This window comes from Chionomys nivalis, chromosome 25 (assembly GCF_950005125.1).
Source record: "Chionomys nivalis chromosome 25, mChiNiv1.1, whole genome shotgun sequence".
Lineage (NCBI taxonomy): Eukaryota > Metazoa > Chordata > Mammalia > Rodentia > Cricetidae > Chionomys > Chionomys nivalis.
In genome coordinates, this window is record NC_080110.1 from 3,569,944 (window position 1) to 3,583,905 (window position 13,962).

At 48.8% G+C, this 13,962-nt stretch overlaps 1 protein-coding gene across 1 annotated transcript in view; it reads right to left on the reverse strand.

Annotated features, from left to right (window-relative positions):
- Stab2 (stabilin 2) overlaps positions 1–13,962 on the reverse strand; it is a 149,014-nt gene that overhangs the window by 19,187 nt on the left and 115,865 nt on the right. The window contains exons 49-59 of the mRNA XM_057757406.1: positions 13,760–13,843; positions 12,391–12,537; positions 11,639–11,779; positions 10,410–10,469; positions 9,221–9,397; positions 8,016–8,105; positions 7,508–7,654; positions 5,940–5,996; positions 4,496–4,625; positions 1,610–1,759; positions 727–831 (exon numbers count right to left, since the gene is read on the reverse strand). Of these exons, the coding sequence (XP_057613389.1) occupies positions 727–831; positions 1,610–1,759; positions 4,496–4,625; positions 5,940–5,996; positions 7,508–7,654; positions 8,016–8,105; positions 9,221–9,397; positions 10,410–10,469; positions 11,639–11,779; positions 12,391–12,537; positions 13,760–13,843 (1,288 nt within the window). The remainder of the gene's footprint in view (positions 1–726; positions 832–1,609; positions 1,760–4,495; positions 4,626–5,939; positions 5,997–7,507; positions 7,655–8,015; positions 8,106–9,220; positions 9,398–10,409; positions 10,470–11,638; positions 11,780–12,390; positions 12,538–13,759; positions 13,844–13,962) is intronic.

Genomic DNA, 13,962 nt, shown 5'->3' on the forward strand with positions numbered 1-13,962 from the left:
CTGCTGAAGCCCTCACAAGAGCTCAGTGATGCCCTCTGACTCCGGGGAGGAGGAAAGGACAGTCATTTAGGCAGAATGATTTGGCCTTCACATCTTAGGCCTTTTAGAACATAGAGACTTCAGTTTCTTAAAACAAAAAAGCATGGATCAAGACGATGATGATGGAAGTGACTGCATTGGATATGGCAGACACAAATACAGGAGCTTAAGAGTCACCCGGCAACCCTTCCCTTGCACAGGGTGCGAGGGCAGGCTGTCCAAGGCCATTCATGCAGCAAGTAGGGGAATCAGGGCCCACGTCCTGGTCTCAGGAGTCCAAAGACTGAGTTGTCCTGAGACCACTTGATTTCTGTCATCACGCACCTGGGCCTGAGTTCCACCATAATGAGCCATTCTCACTACGTGGCTTTTAGATTGGAGTAAAATCTTTTCACCAAGTATTTTCTGAACCAGTAATCTCCTGAGGTCCAGGCCACAGTTAAAACCACTGTTTACAGGAAAAGTGGGAACACCCGCGGGTGAAGTGGGAGCACCCACAGGTGAAGTAGGAACACCCACGGGTGAAGTGGGAACACCCACGGGCGAAGCAGGAGCACCCACAGGTGAGGGGGGAGCACCCACACTGGCATTTTCTCAGCTACCACTCAATTCCAACCTCACTTGCACTCCCTCAAGAGAGTCCCCTGTAGCCAGGGGCTGCACCGGCTGGCCACTCCCTCAACAAACCTGTAAGAGTGTCACAGAAGCGGCCTGTCCACCCTGCTTCACAGAAGCACTGTCCAGAGCCGGTGATTCCCTCGTCACACTGTCCATGCTCTGAGCAGCCACAGGCTGTAAGAGAAACCAGGGTGTCCGGAGTTAGTGACCTGCAGCGATGTCTGCTCATCCCCACTGCATTCCTGTCTCTGGCATCGTCAGTGTGCATCCTCTACCATAGACACTGTTTCCCCCAATTCCAAAAATAACACAGGCCAGGCTCTGCTACGCAGTGGGAGCACGGGGAAGGCCCCTGTTCTCACAGGCCTTACAGAGGCCGAAACAGCTCCCGAATGTGTGATAATAAATGTCCCTAATGCTGCCGTCACAGAAGCAGAGTGCCATGGGCACATCACCAAACAGATGGAAGCGACAGCTTCATTGGGGCTTCTTGCTTATCTATTTAAGAAGAAAATTTAAAACCACGCGCCAGTTCTGCTTACCACCTCTTAGTATGACTGTGCCAGCCCAAGTCCTCCGGGGCTGCAGCTGCGTCAGCCTCCCCCACAGGTGGCAGTTAGAGCCACCCTCTCCAGTCTGTTCCCAACAGTTCTCGGGTTCCAGCCTCTCACTGGCCGCCTGGCCTGTCACACTTAGAATAGTCGCTGAGTCATGTCCTCTGGTCTAGAGTTTCCTGTGTGCCCTGGCTCTCAGACTTTGTCTCTTCCCGCCCTTCCCCTTCCCCACCTACTCTTACTCTTACTCTGGCCAGGCCCACTGGGGATGGATACTAGGACTACATACAGGGAGGGAAAAAGCACACAGAACAGGTAGATGGGAGAAAGGGAAAGTCACGGATGAGGACAGGGAACCTACAGCTACAAACAGGCTAGCACAGCAAGTGGCCACTTACGCTGACAGTCTGGCCCAAATCTCCCTGGCCAGCACAGCTCGCAGGCTGTCCCGTTGAAACCGGTGTTGCACCGGCACTGTCCTGTGGTCGAGTACAGATGGCTGCAGACACCCCGGTTATTACACGGTGTATCCGGTCCTCCGGGGCAGGCTGGAAGAAAATGAGACAGCGGTGAGACATAGTCTGCCGGTTCAGGGCAGTGCTGTTCCAATAAAAATGGAGTACAGACCTAAACAGAAAACTCTCAACAGAGGAATCTAAAATGGCTGAAAGACACTTAAGGAAATGCTCAACATCCTTAGTCATCAGAGAAATGCAAATCAAAACAACTCTGAGATTCCATCTAACACCTGTAAGAATGGCCAAGATCAAAAACACTGATGACAACTTAAGCTGGAGAGGTTGTGGGGTAAAGGGAACACTCCTGTATTGCTGGTGGGAGTGCAAATTGGAACAGACTCTTTGGATATCAGTATGGTGATTTCTTGGAAAATTAGGAAACAACCTTCCTCAAGACCCAGGAATACCACTTTTGGGTATATACCCAAAGGATGCTCAACCATACCAAGGACATGTGCTCACCTATGTTCATAGCAACATTGTTTGTCATAGCCAGAACCTGAAAACAACCTAAATGCCCCTCAACCAAAGAATGGATAAGGAAAACATGGTACATTTACACAATAGAGTACTACACAGCAGAAAAAAATAATGACATCTTGAAATTTGCAGGCAAATGGAGCTAGAAAACATCATATTGAGTGAAGTAACCCAGACCCAGAAAGACAATTATCATATGTATTCGCTCATAAGTGGTTTTTAGACATAAAGCAAAGAAAACTAGCCCACAAATCACAATCCCAGAGAACCTAGACAACAATGAAGACCCTAAGAGAGACATACATGGACCTAATCTACATGGGAAGTAGAAAAAGACAAGATCTCCTGAGTAAATTGGGAGTATGGGGACCATGGGAGATGGTTGAAGGGGAGGGGAGAAGAGGGAGGGGAGAAGAGGGAGGGGAGCAAAGAAATATGTATAGTTCAATAAAATCAATTAAAAAAAGAGAATTCTACCAATAGAGCTGCATCTCTGACATCTGAGAGTCTTAAAATTTTTCAGGGGTAAGCAGATTTAAATTTTCTAATGGTCTTTAAAAATATATATTACTTATTTTTATTTATGTGTATGTGTGTATGTTTGTTTACATATACCACAGCATTCAAAGACTTGAGGAAGCCAGAAAATGATGCTGGATCCCCTGGACCTATAGTTACAGGCAGGCAGTTGTAAGGTGCCTGATATATATGGTGGTGTGGGAGGTCCTTCTGTCTGTGTGTTGCTTTTATTGGTGAATGAATAAAGAAACTCCTTTGGCCTGTTGATAGGGAAGAACTTAGGTAGGTGGGGGGGGGGCAGGGAAACTAAATGGCATGCTGGGAGAAAGGAGGCAGAGTCAGAAGCCATGGAGCCACCAGAGACAGAAGCTGGGAACTTTAGCTGGTAAGCCACAGCCACGTGGCAATATACAGAATAATAGAGATGGGTTAGGTTAGGGTATGAGTTTAGCCAGAAATACACTTAAGCTATTGGCCAAACAGTATAGCAAATAATATAGTTTTCTGTGTGGTTATTTCGTTGCTGGGAGGCTGGGATGAATAAGGGACCCTTCCCCCAACAGTATGTTGGGAAAGGAGCCCAGTCCTTTGCCAAAGTAGTAAGTGTTCTTGTTTGGTTGTTTGTTTTTCCAGACAGGGTTTCTCTGTAGCCCTGGCTCTCTTTTAACTTGCTCTGTAGACCAGGCTGGCCTTGAACTCACAGAGATCCGCCTGCCTCTGCCTCCAGAGTGCTGGGATTAAAGGCGTGCGCCACCACCACCCAGGGCTTTCAGTAGTGCTTTGCGTCTCAGTGGTCCAGGCTGGGAGCCGGGTGGCTGGATTCAGTCCAGCTCGTTCATATAGCGTCTATAGGATGTCTACAGGATAGAGCATGAGTGGGGTACACATGGCAGCAAGAACATCACGGCTTCTGGAGTCTGGGTCCTTGGGCTTGCTTAATTCCTGAGCTTCTACTTCTCATCCATTAAAGGGGCTGGCATCAGGGTCGCTATGGAGACTCTGGTACAAGTGAGCATTTAGTAGTGTGCCTACCTAGAGCGAAGCCCAGCAGGTCAGGTGAGCCTTGTGGGCTTCATTTAGCATTGCTGCTGATGGATTCGTCACTAGAAGTTCTATCAAGGTTTCCAAACTGAGAACAAACTCCCTTTGACAAGGAGACACCCTGTAACTGCGGGCTTAGAGAAGATCATGACCCACAGGAGATCAAGAATCCCTGTTAGTACATCACTGTTCAAAGATAGGGATCATGTCAAAGCCCTTATACAGACATTTTTCCCAACATAAGGACATTGCATTTTAAACCACCAGGGAAGATGTCAGTATTCTAATTTTATTGCCACTATCATTTATTTATTTATTATTATTTCTGCGATACTGGAAATTAAACCCTATACATGCTGGCATATGCTCTACTAGGAACCTGCTTCCCAAGGTGCCTTTTTATTATGAGACAGGGTGTAGGTCGCTCAGGCTGTCCTTGCATGTACTCTGTCGTTCAGGCTGGCCCTGGACTTGTGATCCCCCTGCTTCAGGCTCCTGACCAGCTGGGATTCCAGGCTGTGCTGTCAGACCCAGCTGAGATCTGGTTTTAATCATTAAAGTGGATGTACAGTAGGATCCCAGTAAAAACAAAATATGGAGATGGCGGGAGAGGGCTGGGCCTGGGAAGTGTGAGGGTGGCGTTTTCCCAGCCTCCTTAGAACTTGGCACCTTTAAAAGCACAGCCTGCCCGTACCCCTTTAGAATGGCAAGAAGGGGTGTTCTCACCCTGACAGTGTGGCAGGAAGTAACCCTTGCAGCACCTGGGGAGCCGGATGACCAGGGTGCACAGCTGCCGGCAGCCTTCCAAGTTCCTCCCGAAAGGCAGTGGTTTGTAGAAACACTTCTGCTTCACACCCTAGAGGGAGAGGAGAGGTGCAGTGGTGGCCTTACTCCCCTCCCCACCCCGGGGCTGGGCTCCTGGGGCTCCAGCGCCCCCTGTGGGGAGGATCTTGGTACTACCTAGGTTGAAAGTGGGATTTTCAAGGTAGGCCAGGAGTGAAGGGAGGGGGACAGAATAAGGGTCCTGAACAGAATTTCTCACCCTTGGAGCTGTTTGAAAATGGAACGATTGCTTGGCAATGATGTGGGGTGCAGATTCGTATCAACACATCCTCAACAAGGAGGGAGGGAGATTCACTTTGTGTGTGTGTGCGTGTGTAATATATGTGTGTGTGTCTGTGTGTGTGATGTGTGTGAGGGATGGGTATGTGGGACGTGTGTGTGTATGTATATATGGTGTATGTATGTGTGTAGAGAAGAGGCTGATGGGGCTTCCTTTTTACTGTCCTCCATCTTATTTTGAGATGGGGTCTCTCACTGAACCTAGAGCTCACTGACTCAATGGCCATACACTGAGTTCTGGGGACCCTCCTGCCTCCATCTCCTAGTATTGGGATTACAGGTACCAGCTCATGCTTCTGGCTTTTTATGTGAGTGCTGGGGATTTGAACTCAGGTCCTCAAGCTTCTTAAGCAAGTACTGTATTGACTGCGTCTTTCCACAACTGTGAAGATCTGTTTTTGTAGGTGCTTTACTAGTGGGAAGGCCTTGACTATCGCGTGTGCTTGTGAGGATTAAACTCAAGCTCTGATCTAGAGTAAGTAATAAAGATAATGCTTCACGAGCACGTACTCCGTACAACTGCTTAGCTGTGCCTCTACTTGAAACTGGTGTTTTCCTAGCACTACACAGGGACTTGCCAGTTCACTTTGTTCTATGGAGACAATATCAGCAGGCATGTAACTTGGCAGGGACTACTGGAATCTGTCCCCATGGCCCCACGCCTATGGACTCCAAGACTGATGCTCTTAGCTGCCACCCCACGTGGCTTTCTGGCCTTTAGTCCTAGCTTTGCTTCTCTGTAGCTGTGTGGCTCGGGCCTGGGCGCCCTCTTTCTCTGGAAGTCATTCTCTCATCCTGCACACATCTCCAGCACAAACAGCCACAATACCCACTATTTCTATAACTCTCTTCTAAAAGATGGGCAGGAGAACGACAGGCCACCTGGGTTGAGAACACCCATCTCACACCACAGGAAACACACTTGTAGACCCGAAGACTGAGGTCTGAAGACGAGTCACACATTCTATGGCCACACTACCCCGAATGAGTCTGTTCCTGTCTGAAACAGACATCCCCACAGACCTCCAGACATCATATTCATAATTACCTTTGGTTTGCTCCACGGTGGGCATCTGGGAGTAGAGACACAGCTCCCACAGTCCCCCTAGTGTGCAAGATGAGAAACTTTAATACCAAGGATATTGGTGATCACGAGGAAATGTCCCTGGCTGTTGTCTGGGTGAGAATTTATCCTGGGGCTGGGGAGACAGTTTAGTTGGCAGAGTGCCTGCTGCACCAGCAGGAGGACCTGAGCTCAGTTCCCAGGAATCACTTATACAGCCAGGCCTGGTAGCGCATGCGTGTGTGTGTGTGTGTGTGTGTGTGTGTGTGTACAGGCAGCTCCCTGGGCCAGCCCAGCTCAATCAGTGAGAGACCTTGTCTCAAAACACAAGGTGGATAACTCCTGAGGAGTCTAAGGCTGGCCTCTGGCTTTTACATGTAACTGCAGATGCATACAAATAAATGTGCATGTGTACACACACACACACACACACACACACACCCCTTCACCTTGATGGAGATATAGCTACAATAAGATTAAACAAAGACACACACTTCACTTAGCCCTGGAGAATTCTGAAGGTCTGTCTTAGATGCCCATTTGAAAGGAGTCCACTGGCGTATAGAGCTGGGCCAGGCAGTACGGTGTGGGCAGATTGTAGCAGTGGGGAGTGGGGGTGCAGGCAATTGTATTTTAAGTCAGCAGTGAGACCTTTGACCGATCACCGAAACATTCTGAACTTTAGTTTCTATAAGGTATAGCTCAGGGACAATACTTGCTGCCATTTGACCTTTGGAGAATCGGCAAAAGACACTAATTAGCTGGAAGGAAGTGTACGGATACACTTGAGGAGTTAAGACGGTCACAGCTCCTAAAACAGGAAGGAAAACTTGTTCACCTCCTTGTTAGGCTGGGATCCTAAATTTGTGGGACAAGCCATGCCAGACACTGGCACTGAGCAGTGACAGCCCTGCTGTGGAGTCACGTCACCTCAGTTTCCAAGTCTGTACGGGGAATTGGTAGTGACTACTCTTAGGACCCCGTACAGCAGCTCAGAGCCAGATTCACCCAGGGGCACTGGCTGGATGAGTGAAGGCAAACGCCTGTTGTGTGGTGGAGGCCCACGACATGGGCTCATTCAGCACTGCAGGTGTGCGGGGGCACATATTATATATATATCAGGCCAAGCCATGTTGGTGAATGGAGGTGTGCGGGGCCCATGTTATATTTTAGGCTGAACCATGTTGGTTAATTGCCAAGTATGACGTAAGCTGACAGGAATTTGAGAAGATGTATGCTGAATGAATAGGTGTGGATGTGTCTGAAAACAAATGCTACGCTAGAGGGCTAACGTCTGGCATCCCAGCACGGTCTCCTTAGTGATGAAGCCATCATGGTGGATGGTGTGAAGGGAAGCAAGAATATTCAGGGCCGGAAACTGGCTGAGCAGATGCTGGCTGATTCTTGGTGGCATTTGAAGAAGGTCACCAATTGGCCCTTGGGTGTTTTGGGACCTGGTCTCATCATGGCCCCTCCTTGGAGCCCATGTAGGATCCCCAGGGCTGGTCTATGGCCCAAGGTTCTTTCCCGATTTTGGTAACTTTAGGACTGACCGAGACATTGAAGGTAGTGAAAGTGTCGCACCGGCCCCCCAGGGTGGGATTCGTTAGCAGGCAGTCGATGCCATAGGCCACGCCCAGGTCAAACAAGAGTCCTCGCTGGACGATCCTGCACATTTGTCCGTTTAGAAAGAGCTCGCCCTGAGAGAGAGAGAGAGAGAGAGAGAGAGAGAGAGAGAGAGAGAGGTCAACAATCCCTCCAAAGTTCTCTTCTTCCCACAGTGTATAACGTGGCCAGCTCCTGTAACGCTCAGAAAGAACTAAAATAAATAAGCAAACATGCAGGGGGTTTCCTGCACCTGTCATGAGGGGCTGGAATGCCAGGGTGAACCAGGTGTTTCATAGCTACCTCTAAAGACAGTGAGCGAAAAAGAACTTGCTGACAATGGAAAAGAAAAACCCAACCCCCCTAAACACACCCGAGACACCCAAATGCCTCTCAAATGGGAACGGTTGGAGAACAGCTTTTATGCCCCCTGACCCCCCACCCCATGACACTCACGACGTCACGGCCAGTTCCACACGTTACACTCAGCTCTGAACCTTGCAGTGTCTTCCAGGAGGCAGACCTGGGCAGGTCTGAAGCCAAAGCCTGGGGAAGAGAGGCAGCCGTGTTAATACCTGCACTGGGATTGAAGGGAGCATGGCCAGCGAACCAAGTTCCAGGGGAAGATTTCCTGTTGTAACAACTCTGCTGAAGCACGGCGAATGCAGTCAGAGGTTAGCTTCCTAGGGGCTGGAGGTTCCTTCTCGTCAGAGGGCACGTGTGCTTGGACATCCTGGAAGAGGCTATCCAGACACATGGAGCCAAGGAAAGGATGAGTGCACTTAGCTGGGAAATGGTTCAGGGCATCTTTTTGTCTTGAAATGTGCTCCTTTCAAAGTTATATGAGTTAGCCATGATGGCACACACTTTTAATCCCACCATTCAGGAGGCAGAGGCAGGCAGATCTCTGAGTTCAACTCTAGCATAGTCTTGTCTATTCAGTTTGTTCCAGGACTACCTAGTGAGACCCTGTTTCACCCTGTTTCAAGAAAATACAAAATATCAAAATGATATAAAATCTTGACCCCAAGAACCTTAGAATGTGGGGGCACTGGGACACAGGGAAAGTGGCTATGGGGAGATGGGGGCAAATTGCATGGATGTACCCGCAAGCCAAGGGAAGCCAGAGATTGCCAGAAACCACCAGCAGCCGTGGGAGACTCAGGGTACAGTCTTTCCTTCAGAACCCCTAGAATAAGCTGATGGTAGCAGTCTAGCCTCCACTGCTGGGAGGGAAGGAGCTTCTGCAGTTCCCAAGCGTCTAGCCTGTGGCAATTATCACCTAGACACTGAGGGAACTGAAGTCAGGGAGTGGATGGCTTCATCTCAGAGTAACAAGAGTCCTTACTGAGGACGCAGTAACTGCTATGTCCCTACACAATCTGGCTTCTCCAGGACAGCTGACTAGTCCGCAGGGCTGACAGCCGATAGCATCAGGATGGGCCAGCTGTTTGTTTAGGGATGTTGGAATCAGGAGTGGCAGAGAACACCCGGAGAAGCTTGAGGAAACCTTTGTCAGCGGCCATTCCGCAAACATGAAGAGAGCACACTGTTCAAGAGGGCAGCGGAGCTGAAGCTTCCTCCTCCCCATGGAGGAGCTGCGGCCATGGGCCTCCCTGCTAGGCTGTATGTATCTCCCACTGGGACATTTAAGAAACTACCCTGGAGTCCCGGATCACGTGGAACTTCAGATACTCCTTCAGCTTGTCCTTGTTGTCTTGATCGAAGAGGAAGTCCCGCTGCTCTGGGGGTAGGGCTTGGAGGGCTTTGTCTGTGGGCCAGAAGAGGGTAACTGGGGTGTGGATGGGGTCGGTGATGACGCTCAGCAAGCCTGAGTCCTGAAACAGAGATGACGTCATTCTTACAGTGCATGTGCTGTGTCTCTCCATGGCCTGGACCGCGGCTTGTCAGAGTCTAACTGTCCCAGAGTGACACAGCCAGGAGCTAGAGCGCTGCACCCCAACTACTCTGAACCCCATTTCCTTAAAAAGCAGCCCAGGGAGTCAGGCTCTAAGCTTTTGTTAGTAGGAAAGTAAACTTCAATGACTATCTTATTTATTTATTTATTTATTTATTTATTTATTTTGGTTTTTTGAGACAGGGTTTGACTATCTTATTTTTGATACTACTTCTGTCCAAATATTTTAACTTCTCAAGACTAGTTTTTATTTTTCTCACATTTCATTAAAAATCCTATATAATATTGAGACATGTACATTTGCCTATATAATTTTAAGATAAAATTACCCCAAAGAAATGTCAAGATGAACAGGAGAAATAATTTTGAGAGCCTTATGTGGTATGGGAACATCACATATATTAATTTTCCCCTATGAAGTAGGCTTTATGACCTCTGTCGAGTCCTTGACAGGTTTGATAGTTTGCTCTAAAACTGTCCAACCAGACCCTGCTGAACAGTAGAGGGCGACTGTAGAGTTCTGGGGGTGGCTAGGAGGACTATTCAGTTGCAACATTCTTGGATAGTCTCATTTAAAAAATTCTACATTTACTTATTTCCTGGAAGGTATGTGCGGAGGTCACAGGGCCGCTTATAGGAGTTGGTTCTTTCCTTCCATAATACAAAAAAAAAATCATTGGGTTTTTCATTTTGAACAAGTTGAACCTCCACTTCTAACTGGCTCCCTAGAGAATCTGACACTCAGCTCCTCTGGGGAATTGAGGATCTAATGTAGACATTACGGACTGTGATTTGTGGGGAACTAAGGTTCTTGGAGCTCTTTGGGGACTGGTTGTACAGAGCACCTCTCGCAGATATAAACACAAGCAGACCTAACAAGGCAGAGTTTCAGGTGGGCTGTCCCCAAGTGCTCTTTCCCCTCAGAGTTTTACCTGTATTAACTTGCTGAATCTCGTGTAGCCATGCTTCATTGCTACTGTAGTAAGATTCTGCTGCAAAGATAAGGAAGGACATAAAACCTCTCATTTTCCAAGTGCGTCCAACCGTTTGACATTGTGACGTGACATCGCTATCTACAAAGTTCATCCTTGAGAACTGTGCCGAGAAAACTGGGCACCACATCTATGACTGGAGGATGGTGCTTTCTTGAGGTGGCACTCTTACTCAGGAGACAGAGATACAAATCTAATATCCTAAGAAAGTTTGTTATTTTGTGTTGGGCCACAGTTACAGCTACCTTGGGACACATCTGCAGGGTGGACATGCTCACTTTCGACAGTTTACCAAGTGCTGTAAGAACCCAACTGCATACACCAGTGGTCACAGCAGGGCTGGGCTCTCCACTGGCTTGTTAGCAACCAGGGCTGGGCTTTCCATTGGCTAATTAGCAACCAGGGCCGGGCTCTCCACTGGCTTGTTAGCAACCAGGGCCGGGCTTTCCATTGGATAATTAGTAACCAGGGCCGGGCTCTCCATTGGCTTGTTAGCAACCACAGCAGCTTTCTCCTGCCCATGCTTTTCTGCACTGCAGAGGCTCGAAAGCTGGATGCAACATTTTCCAGACTCTCTTGCAACTAGAAATCCACAGGCACCGTGAGTTTAAGACTAGCCTAACCAAATTAACAAGACTGTGTCTCAAAATAAAAATATGAAAAAAGGATGATTTTGTACTTCAGGGAGAAGGCATTTGCCTACCATGTACAAACCCTAGGTTCAATTCCTTAATACCAAAAAAAGAAAGAAGCAAATAAGTGAATAAATAGTTAAAATTGTTCTTTCTGTCCACCAAGAAGTTTTATTCCAGGCTTAGCTTTAGGATATCTAAATTATCCACACATTCCCTTCCCTCTTTCCCCTCCCATTCCTCCCCTTTCCTTCTCCAAGTCTATATAAGACCATCTTCTCTTGTGGACACTAAAAGAAACATAAAATGAATTATTTTTTAAAACATTGTCAGGAGATAGGGTTTTACTGCATTGGCAAGGCTGGCATGTAGTTGGGATTGTGGCACACACCACTGACACCAGCTAGAATCCATCTACTGACTTCAATGACCTTGGCTGGACGTAACAGGACGATGGTGCTCCCAAGTGATGTCTCCAACCAGAGCTGGGCTGACAACACCGGCATCACCTGCTGGAGGTGATGGTGGGGTACCTACCAGAACCCTGCCTGAAGCATCTTTGGGGGTGACGAGCAAGTTCTGGGGAGACAGCAGTCTGTCTATGATGTGGATGACGCCATTGGTGCTGATGATGTCACCGGACAGGACCTTCGCCTTGTTGTTTATGTACACGGTACCCTGAAGACCAGCGAAAACAGCAAAAACATAGACATGAGCACAGAGAGCCTGCACAGACTCCTTCCCCACAGAACGGGCGCTCATCATCAGGGCAGAGCCTGATGGTCCATGCGATGTAAGCACGTATTTATTACTGTCCTAGAAGGACAGTGGAGGCGAGCATGCAGTCTTTACCCGTGAGGGTAACTGGACAACGTATAGTCAGCCAACCTGGCTAGTTGCTCATTTCAACAGAATTCTGAAAGCTCACAGAATACACAGACCACATCAGTGTGTCCTTGGCATCACCCATCCTCCACTCTGTCTGTGCTGTCTGGAGCTGCCTTGCCTCTGAGTCTGAATTCCAGTTCAGTTGTCTTTTTGCTATGTGACTTTGAACAAGCTACTTAACCTTTTTGAGCTCAGGTTCCGTATTTGGAAATCGGGGACAATGATGCTATTCACGTCACAGGGCTGCTGGGCAGGCCGAATCGGTGCAAGCAAAGTCCTCAGCACTGCCCTACGCAGAAATCACTCAGCAGTTAGCTATGATCGCTGCTGTTGTCACTTGGGAGGGGAAGTCGGACATCTGGAGGACGAGCACAGCACCTTCCTGAAGTGGCTGCTCTTACCTGAGAGACAGAGATGGAAATGGGCTCGCCTTGGAGGGTCACGGCACTCGTGGTCACTTTGAGGTTTTCCAGCAGCAGCTGTTGGCAGGCCACCACGTGATACCGGAGAACCTGGGACATGAGGCCCTGTGCATCCCAGTCTTTAATCTGGAAAGGAGGCCAGGGAGGTTGGTCAGCGGCGGGAGCCTGCTGCTAGAACCTTCTTTCTGCTCTCCTGTTTCCCACACTCGGAGGAGCTAGTGTCTGAGGAGTAGTGGCAAGGGGGTGAGAACTGGAGGTGGGAGGGGCCTCTGAACCAGCCTGTCAGTCAGCACTGCTTGGAGTACGCCAGTGTCCTACGATGTTCCACAGAAAAGGATTTTCTTGGGAAATATGCTAGAAGAGACCATGGGGGGGGCCCTCCTAGAGAGGAGGCAGGGTTAGTCTTCAGGGTTGGAGAGGCTGTAGTATGTTTCTATTTGGATTCAAAACACAAAGAGTACAATTATGAAGTCGCTGTAATAAAAAGCTCACACAACTCCAGGCAATGGTGGTGCACACCTTTGATTCCAGCACTTGGGAGGCAGAGGTGGGTGGATTGAAGCCAGTTTGGTCTACAGAGTGAGTTCCAGGACAGCCAGGGCTACACAGAGAAACCCTGTCAACAACAACAACAACCTCACAAAACTTTGTCTCACTCCTTGGAGGCTTTAAGTTAAAATAACCAAAGGTCAAATGAATTTAAACATTATTCTCGTGCCTTTGATTTGCTGGTACCTAAAATCTATGTGTAGAGAGAGGGTCAGCGTGTGCAGAGGCTAGGAACAAGTCCCTCCTCAGCCCCCCTCCAGCCATGGGATGCCAGCATTGCGTCCCTCAGGGTTCTTCACTGTGAAGTGGAGATGGCGCTCAGCTGCAAATCTGACATGAGGATAGACGGAATACACGTAGACCAGGCCCCGTTCTGAGTGTGGTTATCTATAATGATGCTAGTCAGCTGTACTAGTGTTTACAGGCTACCTGCCAGGGGCACAGTGAACGACAGAGCAGTGAGGGTTCTGGGAATTCCTGCAGCTCAAGACCTATTTAAATACCTTTGACCCTGAATCATCTCTCTGCACCCCCCCTTTTTTTTCAGTCTTTAGAGAGTTTGGATCCTTTGATGACTTTAGACTTCTCCAGGTTCCTATAGTGTCTAGGCCTTTAGAAAGTCTCTGGCCAGTGGTGCCCCAAACCCACAGGCCTGTCAGGGGTCTTCACACAGAAGCAGCCCCTTCCATTGCTGCTCAGCTCTACCTGAGACTAAATCTCTTGCCCACACACACCACCATGGTGCGCTCTAGGCCACGCCTTTCTCCAAGCCTTTCTCCAGTCCCAGCTTGCTGCTCACCCTGGACTCCTGATTGAAGGAAGCAGATGAAGGCGCAAACACAGTGAAGGGGCCGGGTCCAGCCAGCTCTCGGACAGCATGCTCCTGCAGGAAGACAGGCGGGGCCACATGTCACTATTTCGCAGACCAATTTAGCAGCTTCCTCTCTTGTGGACACAGGCTGAGCCTCAAAGACATGCCAGAGCCAGGGTTTTTGTCTCAAA